The 15359-nt window shown below is 32.4% G+C and overlaps 1 protein-coding gene and 1 long non-coding RNA gene across 2 annotated transcripts; both read left to right on the top strand.

The window, feature by feature from the left end:
* Positions 1-6524: 6524 nt before the first annotated feature.
* Positions 6525-9133, top strand: LOC121220749 (ankyrin repeat-containing protein ITN1). The gene is made up of 3 exons (XM_041100191.1): positions 6525-6875; positions 7296-7394; positions 9123-9133. Exons 1-3 carry the CDS (start codon positions 6626-6628, stop codon positions 9131-9133), a joined length of 360 nt encoding a protein of 119 aa, XP_040956125.1. The 5' UTR covers positions 6525-6625.
* Positions 9134-9432: 299 nt separating this feature from the next.
* LOC107892986 (uncharacterized) lies at positions 9433-10624 on the top strand. The gene is made up of 3 exons (XR_001682687.2): positions 9433-9581; positions 9808-9928; positions 10370-10624. It is a non-coding gene; the product is annotated as an uncharacterized lncRNA (long non-coding RNA).
* The last annotated feature ends 4735 nt before the right edge of the window (positions 10625-15359 follow it).

Genomic DNA, 15359 nt, shown 5'->3' on the forward strand with positions numbered 1-15359 from the left:
TAGGGCTTGATGCTTGTGGTTAACGGTTTGCAGTTTATAATTTAAGGTTAAAATATATGTTTTGTACTACACACTAGCATTAGCAACACGAATTCCTGAAAATATGGTTTAGGATTAATTATGGTTAATTTAGGGTTTAGGGTTTAATTTAAGTTTTTTATATTTTCTTAATCTAAAAAAGATATATATAAATTATCAATTTAAAAAATATAAATATATACCAAAATGGGTTAAATCCCAAAAGCGTACATGAATAATGATTAAATGTTCAATTGTATACATAAAGTTTAATTTGATACAGAGCTTGTAAAATGTTAACACATGTTATTGATAAAATTAACATCAAATTTTTATTTAATATGACATATATACATAAATATTTATGTTTATTAAAAATAAAAATATAAAATATAAAAAAATATTGATATAATTAACTTAATTTTTTAAAAATTTCCATGTTCTTAGTGGCGTTTTACGAAAAACGCCACAAAATTATCCTAATTATCAGGAAAACGACTGCATTTCGTTTATATTTCGTTGCAGACGACGTCGTTTCGGTGGTTACTTAGTGGCGAAAGGTTATAAACGCCGCAAATAGGTTCATTTAGTCATGAATACGTCGTCGTTTTTCGATGTTCTTAGTGGCGTTTTGTGGCAAAACGCCAGAAACTTGTCCTAGTTTTTTGGAAAACGACATCGTTTGGACGGTTAATTTAGTGGCACTTTTGTCTAAACGCCGCAAAGTTAGTCGTTTAGTCACTGTTAATTGAGTGGCGCTTATGCCTAAACGCCACAAATTTGACTAACTGGCTGAGGAACGACATCGTTTGTAATTTATTTTGTGGCGCGTTGGAATAAACACCGTAAATGGGTTACTTTTGTCATAACTGTTTGGGAAACGTCATCGTTTTCGGGTTTGTTTAGTGGCGCTTATTTAGAAACGCCACAAATTTGTTAGTTTAGTCATTGAAAACGTCGTCGTTTTTCAATGTTGTGAGTGGCATTTTATGCCAAAACACCACAAATTTGACTGTCTGTTCCTGAAACGACTTCGTTTCTGTGGACATTTTGTAGCACTTATTTACAAACGCCGCTATCAGTGGGTTCATTTATCTGTGGAAACGATGTTGTTTCCTTTCCAGCCCTTTTAACCAGGCAAAACCCGATTCCTCTTCATCACTTACCCCTAATTGTTTAGCCGAAATCCCTAGCTTCCTCAGCCCCTAATCCCCCTAAACCCGACTAGCTTCGCCGTGACCATGACCGTCGCCTGCTTCATCACCATCGCCGTCTTATCTACTGCATCACCATCACCGTCACCGTCGCTCTCTGCTCCCGCAACCACCGGTAAGTTATATTTTTAGTGTGGGAAAAAATTATAAATTTTTTTTACTTTATGCCTCGTCTGCTTGGTTGTAATATTACATTGATGTTGTCTTGTTTTGCGACCGTCCCCAAACAATGCATGAAGTAATTGGGTGTTGTTAGTTTGCAGCAACAGTAACCCTTCAAACCGGTATACTGCTCTTTTCTGGTTTGCTATTCTTTCTATTTTCTTTATTTAGTACACTGCTATTTTCTATTTTCTTAATTTACTTGAGAATCATTTTTTCGGTAATTGGCAGTAGGAAATAGGATATTTATGCCTTACATGATGATAACATCGGTCGTTATGCATATTGATGTGTTGAACTTTGGATAACATTGCAACTTCCTTCATATACTTTAGCATTAGCACCTTCATCAATTTTAGGACCAACAGGAAGCTGTTGAGGATCACTTAAGCATTTAAAATCTAAATTGAACTCTTCAGTTGGAAAAAACCCATTTCCAGATCCCATTGTTAAAATAATAATAATAATAATAACACTACATATTTTTTTATTCGGTGAACAAGAATCAAACACTGAGATAAACAAAGAGAAAATAAAATAAAAAGATGTATATTTTTTTAGGGTGGAAAAGGTGAGCTGTTTTAAGTAAAAAAATCGTTGAATTATATAAAGAAGAAGGAAAAGAAGAGTTTAATGAAGGACTCTAGGAAAAGAGTGGATCGAGAAATGGGTGATGGGATGTGGTTACTGGTTAATTGAAGACGAAGACAGAGAGAGAGATTATTTAAGATTGTGCAAGGAATATTTGTTTTTTGGCTTTTTATTTTCAACGCGGTTATATTCATGTACTGTAATGGAAATAACATGAACATGGAACTTCCTACTACACTATTATGTCTGCTTAAATTTGTTTCCTCAATCTGTCTGAAAAATCATTATTATTATTTTATTAAATATAGTAAAAATTTGATTTCAATTTAACTACAGCAATTATTATGGGTATTAGTAAATTAATTATTGAAAATTGAACATGTAAATTTTTTTTTTCAAAACATTAAATCGACATAACTAAAACACATGATTAATAAAAATAAAGTAAATACTATACTCACATAAGTAAAACCGTTAACATCATCATAAAGTAGATATGATTAATTAAGGAAATATAACATCAATTTGAGCAAATGGTCATCTTTTTAAAGTGTTTATTTCTTTTCATTAATCATATGTAAATTTTTTTCAAAACTTTAAATCGACATAACATTACGTGAAAAAATTATATAAAACAAAAAACAATTAAATTAAATTAAATAAATAAATAAAACATATGATTAATAAAAATAAAGTAAATACTATACTTACATAAGTAAAATGGTTAACATCATCATAAAGTAGATATGATTAATTAAGGAAATATAACATCAATTTGAGCAAATGGTCATCTTTTTAAAGTGTTTATTTCTTTTCATTAATCATATGTAAATTGTTTTTTCTAAACTTTAAATCGACATAACATTACGTGAAAAAATTATATAAAACAAAAAAAATTAAATTAAATAAATAACTAAAACATATGATTAATAAAAATAAAGTGAATACTATACTTACATAAGTAAAACCGTTAACATCATCATAAAGTAGATATGATTAATTAAGAAAATATAACATCAATTTGAGCAAATGGTCATCTTTTTAAAGTGTTTATTTCTTTTCATTAATCATATGTAAACTTGCGTAACTTACGAAATATCTTAGATAACTTACATAATACATAGCATACATAACTTACATAATACAAAACTTACATAACTTAAATATCTTACACAATTTACATAACCTACATAATACATTTAACTTACGTAACTTACATAATACAAAACTTACATAACTTAAATATCTTACACAACTTACATAACCTACATAATACATTTAACTTACATAACTTACCTAACTTACATAATAACTTATACACGTACATAACTTACATTTAACTTACCCTTGTAATTTCTGGTGAAAATCAGACTTCAAAAAATAAGAAATGGACAAGACTTGGATGAATTTGTCAAGAGTAAGCGACGGTTATCGAAATGGAGTACAGACTTTTCTAAATTTTGCATTTCAATATGCAAGCCAGGAGAACATGATTCTTTGCCCATGTAAGAAGTGTGTCAACACAAATTGGTATTATCGTGAAGTTGTATAAGAGCATCTAATTGTTGATGGGTTTGTTCGGGGTTATAAACAATGGCTTTTTCATGGAGAATGCCCGCCTAGTAGTTCCTCTTCAAGGATGGATGTATCTTATGACAGTACTACTTACCATCAGTCTGTTAGAGGGGATGACATGGAAGGGATGTTGCGGGAAGCATTTAATATTCACAATCATGGTTTACAGTTTTTCCCAGCCGACTTTGTGGCATCTAATGATTGTAATATCGGTGGAAATACTTTTACTGAACCCGGAAGAAGTGTACATCATGAAGAGTCGAATCGAGAAGCGGCAAAGTTCTACGCCCTACTTAATGACATGAACGAAGAACTGTTTGAGGGATCAAAATTCTCGAAATTGTCTTTCTGTATTCGTCTTTTTCATTTAAAGTGTTTGGGAGGGTGGACCGGGAACTCTTTGACAATGCTGTTAGAGTTTTTGAAAGAGATGTTTCCGTTTGTAAAAATCCCTCAATCATGCAAAGATATGAAGAAAATGAAAAAAGATTTAGGTCTTGGGTACACCAAAATCCATAGTTGCCCGAATGACTGCATGTTGTATTGGGGCGATCGGAGAAACCAATAGTGCTGTCACATATGCGGCCAATCACGTTGGACAAATAGAAACACAGAAGATGGGAACGACGATGAAAATGATGCACAGCCAAGAAAGAAGCCGATCAAGATTTTGCGGTATTTTCCGTTGATACCAAGGCTTCAAAGGCTTTTCATGTCGTCGAACACAGCGGAGTCTATGACATGGCACCATGATGGACGAACCGATGATGGGAAGATGAGGCATCCGGCAGATTCTTTAGCTTGGAAATCATTTGACAATAAATTTCCAAGCTTTACAAGCGATCCTAGGAGTGTGAGGCTTGGCTTAGCATCTGATGGATTTAATCCGTACAAGATCATGAGTACTGCGTACAGTACTTGGCCAGTAGTGCTTGTTCCTTACAATCTGCCTCCTTGGATTTGCATGAAGCAATCTTCCCTTATGTTATCAATGATTATCCCTAGAGAGAAAGGACCCAGGAATGATATCGACATTTATTTACAGCCACTTATTGAAGAGTTAAAACAATTATGGGCTGGTGTCGAGACATACGATGTGCTGAGAAAGGAGAACTTTAATTTACGTGCAGCTTTGATGTGGACCATTAATGACTTTCCCGCTTATGCCAATTTATCCGGATGGAGTACCAAGGGTCGTTATGCGTGTCCTTGTTGTGCTGCACAAACATGTTCACAATGGTTATACAATGGGAAGAAGTTCTCTTACATGGGGCACCGTCGGTGGTTACCGGAAAATCATAGATTTAGATTTCAGAGTTCGGCATTTGACGGTACTGAAGAGTTCAGAGAAGCTCCCTCGCAGACAAGTGGATCTGAAATCTTGTTAATGTTGGAAGATATGAACTTTAGTTATGGGAAGATGAGCTAACCGGCAAACACGCAAAGAAATAAAAGATCAAATGATGAAGTTGATGATGACTCCGATGAAGAGGATGATCCTAACGAGGCAGACTTGTGGAAAAAAAGAAGTATTTTTTTTTAGTTGCCTTATTGGGAGCACCACCAATTACGACACAATCTTGATGTTATGCATATTGAGAAAAATGTCTGCGAGAACATTGTCGGTACAATTTTGAATGTAGACGGAAAATCAAAAGACAATCTTCAGAGTCGACTTGATTTAGTTCAGATGGGAATTCGACCTGATCTTCATCCGAATCCACTTCTGAATGGGAAATATCGGTTGCCGCCTTCTATTTTGTCAATGTCCAAGACGGAAAAAGAACTGGTCTGCATGGTGTTGAAGGATATAAAGGTTCCAGATGCGTATGCATCAAATATATCTCGATGTGTTAGTGTTAAAGATCAAAGATTATATTCGCTAAAATCACATGACTATCACATCTTGATGCAAGATTTAATGCCAGTTGCTCTACGATGTTGTATGTCCAAGAAGGTGACGTCTTGTATAATTGAACTATCCAATATAATGAAAGCCATTTGTGGCAAAGTTTTGGATGTTCAAGAACTTCAGAAGGTACAGGATCGAGCCGTTTTGACTTTATGCAACATGGAGAAAATCTTCCCACCTTCCTTCTTCACCATTATGGTTCACTTGATAATCCATCTCCCGCATGAAGCAATTCTTGGCGGACCCGTTTTCTATCGATGGATGTATCCCATAGAAAGGTCAACATTAAAATTTTTAAAATTTTCCTTCATTCACCTCTATGCCATTAGTTACAACTTTTGGTAATGTTGTATATTGTGTTTAGGTTCCTATCCAAATTAAAGTCTTACTGCCGCAACAAGCGATATCCAGAAGGATCGATTGCTGAAGGCTACTTGGCAGAGGAATGTATGACCTTCTGCCCAAGATATTTGGAAGATGTTGAAACAAGGTTGAACAGACCAAATAGGAATACTGGACTCACGGACCATAACTTAGCCGACACTTATTTGTTCCATAGTTTTGGAGAACCAATCGGCAAAGTTGAAATTGCAGAATTAGATCATTTATCGTGGGTACAAGCACATCGATATATTCTGTTTCACCACGAATCAATGGAACCTTTACGGAAGTAAGTTCTAAAAATTTGATAAATATTTATCAAACTGAAAATTGTTTATCTTCTAACAAAGTGAACATTTTTTTAACGTAGTGAGTATAAACAAATATTGAGATCTCGTTTGCGCTCCCGAAGAACACAACATCGAGATATCAATAAGTTGTTTACAGAATCTTTTTATGAATGGTTAATCCAAACGGTATGCAGTTGGAGCTTCCGCTTACAAATAATAATGTTTTCTCATAACATTTTTTATTACTCAGTTTACTTTCCAGTCAATAGGTTTGGAGTGGGAAGAACGTAAACGACGAAGTTAAATGACTCTCCCAAGGTCTAAATCGAGTGGTTAAAAGATATAGTGCGTTCCTCATCAACGGATTCAGATTTCATATTTCTTAGATTATTTCTGTTGATAATAGTTGTAGGAGTTTGAGTGGTGATTCTTTACAAGGTGTGGAGTTCACGTGGATCGATCAATGCTAGAAGATTCCTGAGATGGACATTGATTCTCAAATGATGAAGACTGCGAGTGGGGAAGATTTTAATATAGAGGTTTCAGAGATACAGGCTAGTGTGGTAAACGAGGTGAATGAGTTGGGGGAGACTGCCTTGTTTACTGCTGCAAAGAAAGGGCATCTTGATGTTGTCAAGGAGTTGTTAAAATACTCAAACAAAGAGACCATTACTAAGAAGAACAAATCTAGGTTTGATCCATTGCATATTGCTGCAAGCCAAGGGCATCATGGTAATGATTTTTAGCTTTCATTTTGTGATTTTGCTTGTGTTGTTATTTGATTTCAATTGATTAGTCAAGTTCTTGCGAATATGGTATTTAGTAAAAGTACTGGTTCAAGTTGGTCTCAAAGTCTGATGAATAAATTTGATGATAAAGCTATGTTTGATAGCTCGAAAGGTGTTAATAAATGGGGGATAGAATATTTTGAACCAAAAAGTAAAAATGGATTACTTTTACTTGGTTGCCTTTGATTAATGTCATATATAATCCATTCCTTGCAGCAAGTTTTTTTGTCTACGACAAAACAAAAGAAATTATGATTATTTGGGAACTATGATGGAGATTTGAAGTGCAAGACAACATATTCAATATTGTCATACTAATGTTATGAAATGCTTATCGCCATCTGCTATATGATTTATTGACTAGTGAGAATGATGCGGTGCCATCCTCTTGAGGCAGATGCGGCTATTGTGGTGCTCCCGGACAAGTTCGGTAGTACTGCACTGCATGTCACCACTAGTAGGGGTGAGCAAAACTCGATTCGACTCGAAAAAATCGAAAAAAAATTCGAATTTCGAGTTAAACGAATCGAGTTATTCAAGTTAATCGAGTTATTCGAATCAACTCGAATTTTTTTTCAAATTTCGAGTTCGAATCGAGTTAAGTTTTCGAATTTGAATAACTCGAATAATTCGAATAACAAATTATAATGTTTTACATTTTTACCCCAAACTCCTAAACCTTTTTACTTTTCCCCCAAAATTTTTACTCCTTCCCACTTCCCCCGAAACTTTTACTCCTCTCCCCTCCCAACCCCCCAATCTACCCAAAATTCCTTTCCCACCAAAATTTTACTCTCCCATTTATTTTTTCTAAAAATTTTACTTCCAAAAACCCTCAAAACATTTTATTTTCCCCCAAAATTTGTACTTCCTCTCACTTTTCCCCTAAAACTTTTATTCCCTTCCAATCCCACCTCCCATCTGTCCCAAACCCTCCCCCCTCCAATTTTTTTAAATATTTTCCCTACAAAATTTTACTCTCCCTATTTACATTCCCTCAAACTTTTATTCCCCAAAACTTTTTATTTTTCCTCTAAACTTTTACTTCTAACCCTTTACTCTCAAATAAAAAATCAAAATTATCCAAAAAAAGTCACTAAACATAAATAGTAATAATTTTATTTATATCTATTATTTATATTATTAAATTAAATTTCACATTTTATATTATTTATATTATTGAATTGTTTAGTCATATTGAATTTTTGTATTAAAATTAAATTATTAATTATGCCATAAAATATTCGTGTTAAAATTTTATATTGGTATCAATTTCACATTTTATTTTTGAAATAAATTTTATTAAAAAATTATATTTTTACATTTAATATATTTTTTAATTCCAAAATACATAGTGACAAGAATCTGAAGATAATTGAAACAACTAAGCAAGTAAAGAAGCTAACCAGTATATAAAAAATTAATAAATAAATTATGAGGTGATGAAAGTTAATAAAAAATTTGATTAAGGTTGACAAATTTTATTACGATGGGTGACAACGGTTACAAGGACCCAAAATTATTTTTTAAAATTTAACTTGAACAAATATATTTGATTCAATTCGATTCGAATTCTATCTCACTCGACTCGATTCGAGAAAACTTCAAATAAAGTTAGGATGATAAAATGAGATTCGAAAACTCGATTAACTCGAAAATTTTGGATTCGATTTGATTCGATTCGATCGAATGCTCACCCCTAACCACTAGGAAAAAGAGAGCAGAGGTATAACGTTTCTCTCATTCCTTCTTGCTATAGAGGTAGAAGCATATGTATCATGGATGCTGCATATTATTTTTCCATAATATATTTATTAAATTTTTGGAGTAGCCAAAAAGGGAATTTTAACATTTATTTAAGGGGCTAAAGGGCTTAAATTAAGTTAAGAATTTTTAGAAGAGGCTAGAAGTGTAGTTTGCCTATACTAAGGGGGCCAAGGTTCCTAATTGTTATTAAAAAATATTAGGCATATGAATTGCTATATGATCTTTTCTATTACAGTATCTAATTAATCAAATTTTGGTCTGAAAAGGGTTTTCTTGGATGTAATAATATTTGGTCACTTTATTTTTGAGTTATTAACTTGCTAATTACAGCTATAGGCTCAAACATTGTGTCAGCCTCAACCATAAATGATGGTTATTGATCACTTTTTTTTGTCTGTCTATTATATGTTTGTTTATATTCCAGGTGATCATTGAAAGGTATTCAAGGACAGACCTCCCAGATATAGAGAAGAATAAGTATTGTTTTCTTTTTCTTTTTATTCTCATTATATATATATATAAAGTTAATAAAACTTGGTAAATATTATTAATTGGTTTGTTTTAACTCTCCTGTTTTCTTGGCTCTCAAGGTTCATGGTTTTTTCTTATAAATCTCCTGTTTACTATAATTTATTTATTTATTTATCTTATTATTTTTTTAAGACCTATACTCGTGTTTTCATTTTTTCATGGCAACTTGTTTTCCATGTTCATGCAAGCAGTACCATAATGCTCCTTGTACTTCTCTGGTTTAATAAGCTAGTACAAGAAATTTATTGAATGGAGAGCCTTAGCTAATTTAGGCTTATCTAATATATTTCTTCATAGGCTTGCTGAGAACATCGAAGATGCTTATGCTGAGGCAGCTAGCATTGCTGAACAGGTATTTCTCTTCTCTCCTGGCTCCATTTCTTTCAACCAGACTTATTTTTCTTAATGTTGTTAAGTGAATTTAAATTGGCTATTTTGCTTAATGTTCATACAGTTCCAACCCTATACTTACATCAATGGTGTATGTTTCAAACTTTATTTTCTAACCCTTATTTTTTAGCATACTTTTCTTAATATAGAAGAATAAGCTATGATTTCGACTTTGATGTTGATGGCAGTCGCATTATTTAACACCAAAACCCATATTTTACAGGTTTTTCAAAGAAGAAAAATGCTGAGAATAGATGGTCTCTTCAAAAAGATGGGCTACAAGGACGCCAAGTTACTGATGCTTTATTGGTATTAGATTTATCCTTTTTCATCTGTTTCTTGTGTGTTCCTAGCTTTCACTGTAAAATGGGATAGCTAAATTATATGGTTTCTGCATGCTCCAAATTCTTGAAAAAAAGGTTGAGAACATTGGCAAGTAAATTTTTAGAGAAAGTTCTATGAAGTTTTTAATGGATTCTGTGGCGCAGACCCATATTTTTTATTTTGGCATTTCATGTAATTGTTGTACAAGTAAAGTAAAAAGTAGACTGAAGCAGTTTACTATGAAGTTTTTAGAGAAAGTTCTATGGAGTTTTAATCTATGCTTGCTTTCCCATGGATTTCCATTTCAACTAGCTTCGATACGGATCTGCTGCTTTCTGTTTCACGCGATCTCCTCACTGTTAACTTGTAATTAACCTTCTTCCACCTTTTGATGAGTGATTTTGCTGCTGCTATTGTTGTCATTAGGCTCTGATAGCCAATGGCGTTGAAGCGGGGACTATCCAGTGTGGGCGTCCAAAGGAACTGAAGTTCTGGATCTTGTTTGTGTATCGTGATTCTATTTTTCTTCTCAATTCTGACGCTCATTGCTTTGAGTTCATTAAATAAATGTATTATTTCTTTTATTATCAAGATTTACTTGATTAAGAAAATCCATTGTATGTTTTATTACCTTGCATATGTATTATTTATTTTAGTTTTGATTCTAAATTTTTATTTTTACTTAAGAGTTCTAACTTTTGGATTTTAATTGTGTTATTAATTTATTATTTTAAATTCTAAATTTCAATTCATTAATTTTTATATTTAGTTTTAAAGTTAAAATTTTCGTAGAAAATTTAATTTAAAAATATTTTTTATTTATCTTTAAAACATAATATAATATTTATCATAGAAATAAATATTATTTAAAAAAATATTTTTTTAAAGATATGTTTTTAGCGGCGTTTTTGTGAAAAGCGCCGCTAAAGGTCTGTTCTATAGCGGCGTTCGTATGAAAAAATGCCGCTAAAGGTCTTGATCTATAACGGCGTTTGTTGGAAAAGCGTCGCTAAAGGTCTTGATCTATAGCGGCGTTTGTAGAAAAAGCGCCGTTAAAGATCTTGAACTATAGCGGCGTTTGTGGAAAAGCGCCGCTAAAGGTCCTGATCTATAGCGGCGTTTATTCAAATGTTTGCAGCGTTTACAACAGTGACGTTTTTTTGCGGCGCTTTCAAAAATGCCACAAATACTTTTAGCGGCGCTAAAAAGCGCCACTAAAGGCATAAAAAATGCCACTAAAAACCTGTTTTGGTGTAGTGAAACCACAATTAGTACTACATTGTTGGATCTAGTGCTCTAAGTATAATATTTTCATCTAAGTACACTTGTAATTTTTTTGAACAAATTGATTAATAAAATTATTCATGATTACATTAATATACTTTGTATGATTGTCCACATATGGTTTTTACACGCAAAGCAAAATGAAAGAAAATGTTGCTCATTCGTTGTCTAACGTTTAAATTAATACTAAGCAGTATTAAGTGGTTGGATTGTAATACGAAAAGCAACTTATATTAGTAGACAAATCTAAACATGTCCTTAGTCTAATAAAAATAAGTAAACCAATTGGGGAGATGCTTTCTCTTAAACATAGATCTGACTTGACTGATTGGACTAGTAGTACACTAGACCGAACCTAAGAAGAATAGATCATGAATTTATTCACTTATGATGTTCATAGTGCGTCATACCTAAATCCTGAGTGGGTGACGGACTATGTAGGCATGACTCATACACTTTGATGTAAGTAAAAGCCTGAGTTCGAATAGATAAGGAACTGAAAGTTGGTGCGTTGGGTGTACGACTTTTGTAGTATGCAGCGCCATTCATAACAGTGAAATTCATAATCCTAGACATGTGTAAATGATATCCTCTCGTTAGCATTACATGGTTGATGAAAAGTAAATGTGGTCACTGGTCGTTCGTCTTTGTGATGGATGACTTGATCACTATTTGATAGTGATTAACTTTTCATGAAGAAAGATGTAATGGTTACCATGAAATAAAATAGGATCATATAGGGAGAACGGATATTATCCCAAAGAGATTAAGGATATCCTATGAGTGTAACACACTTATGACAAGGTCATTGGACGAGCACCAATCGAGTTGCTTTCATAATGACATGCCTTTGGGGAGAGCTCAATCACGATACAATAGTGGAATGACTTCATAACTAAATTAGTTTATAATTAATAGGTGAAAATATGGAACTTCATTATAAATTATTTAAGCTTCAATTGCATATGTCCAATCTGTCCCTCCACTAGCTCGTTAAAACTAGAAATGAATTGCATGTTGAATCAAAATGAATAGAAATGAAGAAATGGAAAACATTCAAGAAATAATTATAGTTTTCTCCAAAATGAAAATGGAGAAAATGAAATCATTTGAACATGAATGTGGTTTTCTCAAAATGAAAATGAAAAATGAATTCATTTTGAAATGAACAAGGATTTCTTAAAAATGATCGAAAGATTGAGTTTATGTTTTTGAGCTATTTTAAAGCTTGAAAATGAAAATAAATCATTTGATTAAATTGAATAAGTTGAATGATGAAATATTAAATATATTTTCGTGGAAATTTTATCAGGGGTAAAATCATAATAATTTTACTAGGGATAAAATTGGAATGAGAAAATTATTTAATTAAATATAAATATTGAACTTTATTTGGGAAATAGAAAAACAGAATCAAGTTGGATCATATTACAGAGTACTGATTCGAAAAATCTGAGAAGTACTCGTAATTAGACCCAATATGAGAGAGGCCCAAAATCCCCTCATAGAATATGAAGGGGCGGCAACCTTAGTAAGAATACTAGGGGTGCTCCGCCCAACCTAATCCTACAATAAGTAGGGAGCATTTTTCTATTTGAAATAAACTTCTCTAGTTCAACAAATGTCTTCTCTCCCTATAAATAGATGACACCAATAGAGTTATTTACACAACTTTAAGATATTGTTATTTTGCCCGAAAATATAGAGGCTTTTATTCTATAAGAATTAAATATATTTTTTGGAAAAATGATTTTTCCGATTTCTATTTGAGAAGAGAATTTTTATTTTCACAAAAAAAGAAAAGAAAATTAATTCTAGTTTCTGTGTTTGATTCGATTTGATCGAGCCCACACTCGAGGTAATTCGTGGTACTAGAATAGTGGAGAAAATCATTTTGTTGAAAGCCGATAACGACGACAAGGATTCGTCTATCCGAAAACACAAGTACGATTTCGATCTAGGGTTTATTGCTATAAACATCACAAACCGAATCAATTTTCAATATTTTTATTTTTCTATGTGTAAGAAAACCATTTTCAAATCGAATTTTTTCCAACGCACATAACATAAAATTGATAATATTATTCATGTGCATAATTAGTAGTACACCACATGATGACTACAATATTGTCCAAGTGTATTAAGTACTACACCACATAATAATATTGTCCAAGTGCATTACTAGTATTACACCACATTAAAACAATGATATCTTTAGCCTTGGGAAATTTTTTGAAGCCAAATTTTTCTATGCCTCGTACATTTAGTCAAGAAAGTTTTGGTCACAAATTCACGACCTGTAAGATAATCAAACACACTACAAAATAAGTCATCATCAAATCCTTCCACCTCCATTGATGTCACTTCTTCGTAAAAATGTGTTGTCTTATCCTCGCTAAATTGCTCCAATGCATGTGCAATATTACTAAGTTGCTCACCCATAAATTGAATTTTTTCATCAGCAACACTTTCTTGAGTACTTTTCCTTTTACGTTTGATGTGGCTGATGAAGATGCTTTTGTTCTTACCTCCTCAACATCTTCATTGTCGCAGTTTACAGGCACTAAATCCTAGTCACCATCATCCAAGTCTATGTCAACAAATGTTCTGACAAAACTCTCTGTTTCCATTTCTTTGCCAACAACCGAAGTCATTTCATCATAATGATCAATTCTTTTGTTCAAAAATGGTTCATACTTCATGTGTACTTGTTGGATATTATACACAACTAGAATAACAAGTAAAAAACAACTGAAATATATTTAACATGTATATTACCATCATTGTTGTATCATATGTCGCTATATCATATGTAATCATTTTAATGTTATTATCCCATCCAAAAACACTTTTCGACCAAATTGTGCATATAATTTGTTATGTCTTTTTTACAGTCCTCAGGTGATTTTCCACATGCTTAGCATCACATTATACTTGGAATCTTTCAGAAATAGCTGCAGCAACTCGATTAATAGAAACTACTTTAAAAGTGTTAAAAGCTTATTTCCTTTTCGGGCATTATTTGTAAGAATTTCAAGAAAAATATGTTTTATTGGTTTTGTCCACCTGAATTGTTTTATTGTCCCTTATTTGTTGCCATTACCCATTCTACATTAATAATTTGACATTATCAATAATTTCAATATCCAACAAGCTAATTTCAGTATCAATATCCACCAACATTAAAAAAAACAACAATTTTAATATTAAAACATACATAACATATAAACATTAACCCAAAGCCCTAAACCTACCTAATATTTCTAGCCATATAATCAGTCTACATAGTTTGTGCAATTTCCTCTCTTAGTAGACCATTCTCTTCTTCTTCTCTTTCTTCTCGCTCCGTAAGAGTTAGTATTATCAAATCAGATTCAGACTCCTCATATAATCCTTAATTAAGTAAATCATTAGGATCAACTCCCATTATATGGTTATGAATTATACAACAAGCCAACATTATATCTACTTGGGTTTGGAAATTCCAAAATGGTTCAGCATCTAACACACAAAACTATTTCTTCAAAATCCCAAAAACACACTCAACAGTGATTCGCAATGATGAATGAAGAAGATTAAAATGTTCCTTTGCATTTTCTGGCCCCTGATCACTAAACTCTTTTAAATGATATCGAACACCACAATATGGAGAAATATATCTATTTCAGATGTTATATCCAGCGTCAGCAAGAAAATATTTACCTATAATTTTACAAAACATAATTATTACTAATAAATTATGAGCTTAATTGAACTATTTTCTATAAATAATGTTAATTGTTACCTTCCAGAATTTTAAATCCTCTTGGGCATGTAAGTGAATCACTTAAAATAAAAGAATCATGTGCACTACCTTCACAACCAACTAGAACATTGGAAATTTTCAAATCAAATGTAATAGTAGTCAATACATTTTGTGTCGTTCCCCCTTTACAACTACAAAATCTTCCTTGGATGCTAAGTGGAATGGATGCATGAACATGAGTTTCATCTAATGCTCCAATGCAATCTTTAAAATAAGGATAAAACCTTATATTATTTATGATTTCACTAGGAGTTGACTCATCAAGTAATATAATGACTAGTTTATAGAATTTCAAAATAGCTCTCAATACAACCCTAAAGTAATGGT

This window comes from Gossypium hirsutum, chromosome D09 (genome assembly GCF_007990345.1).
Source record: "Gossypium hirsutum isolate 1008001.06 chromosome D09, Gossypium_hirsutum_v2.1, whole genome shotgun sequence".
Classification (NCBI taxonomy): domain Eukaryota; kingdom Viridiplantae; phylum Streptophyta; class Magnoliopsida; order Malvales; family Malvaceae; genus Gossypium; species Gossypium hirsutum.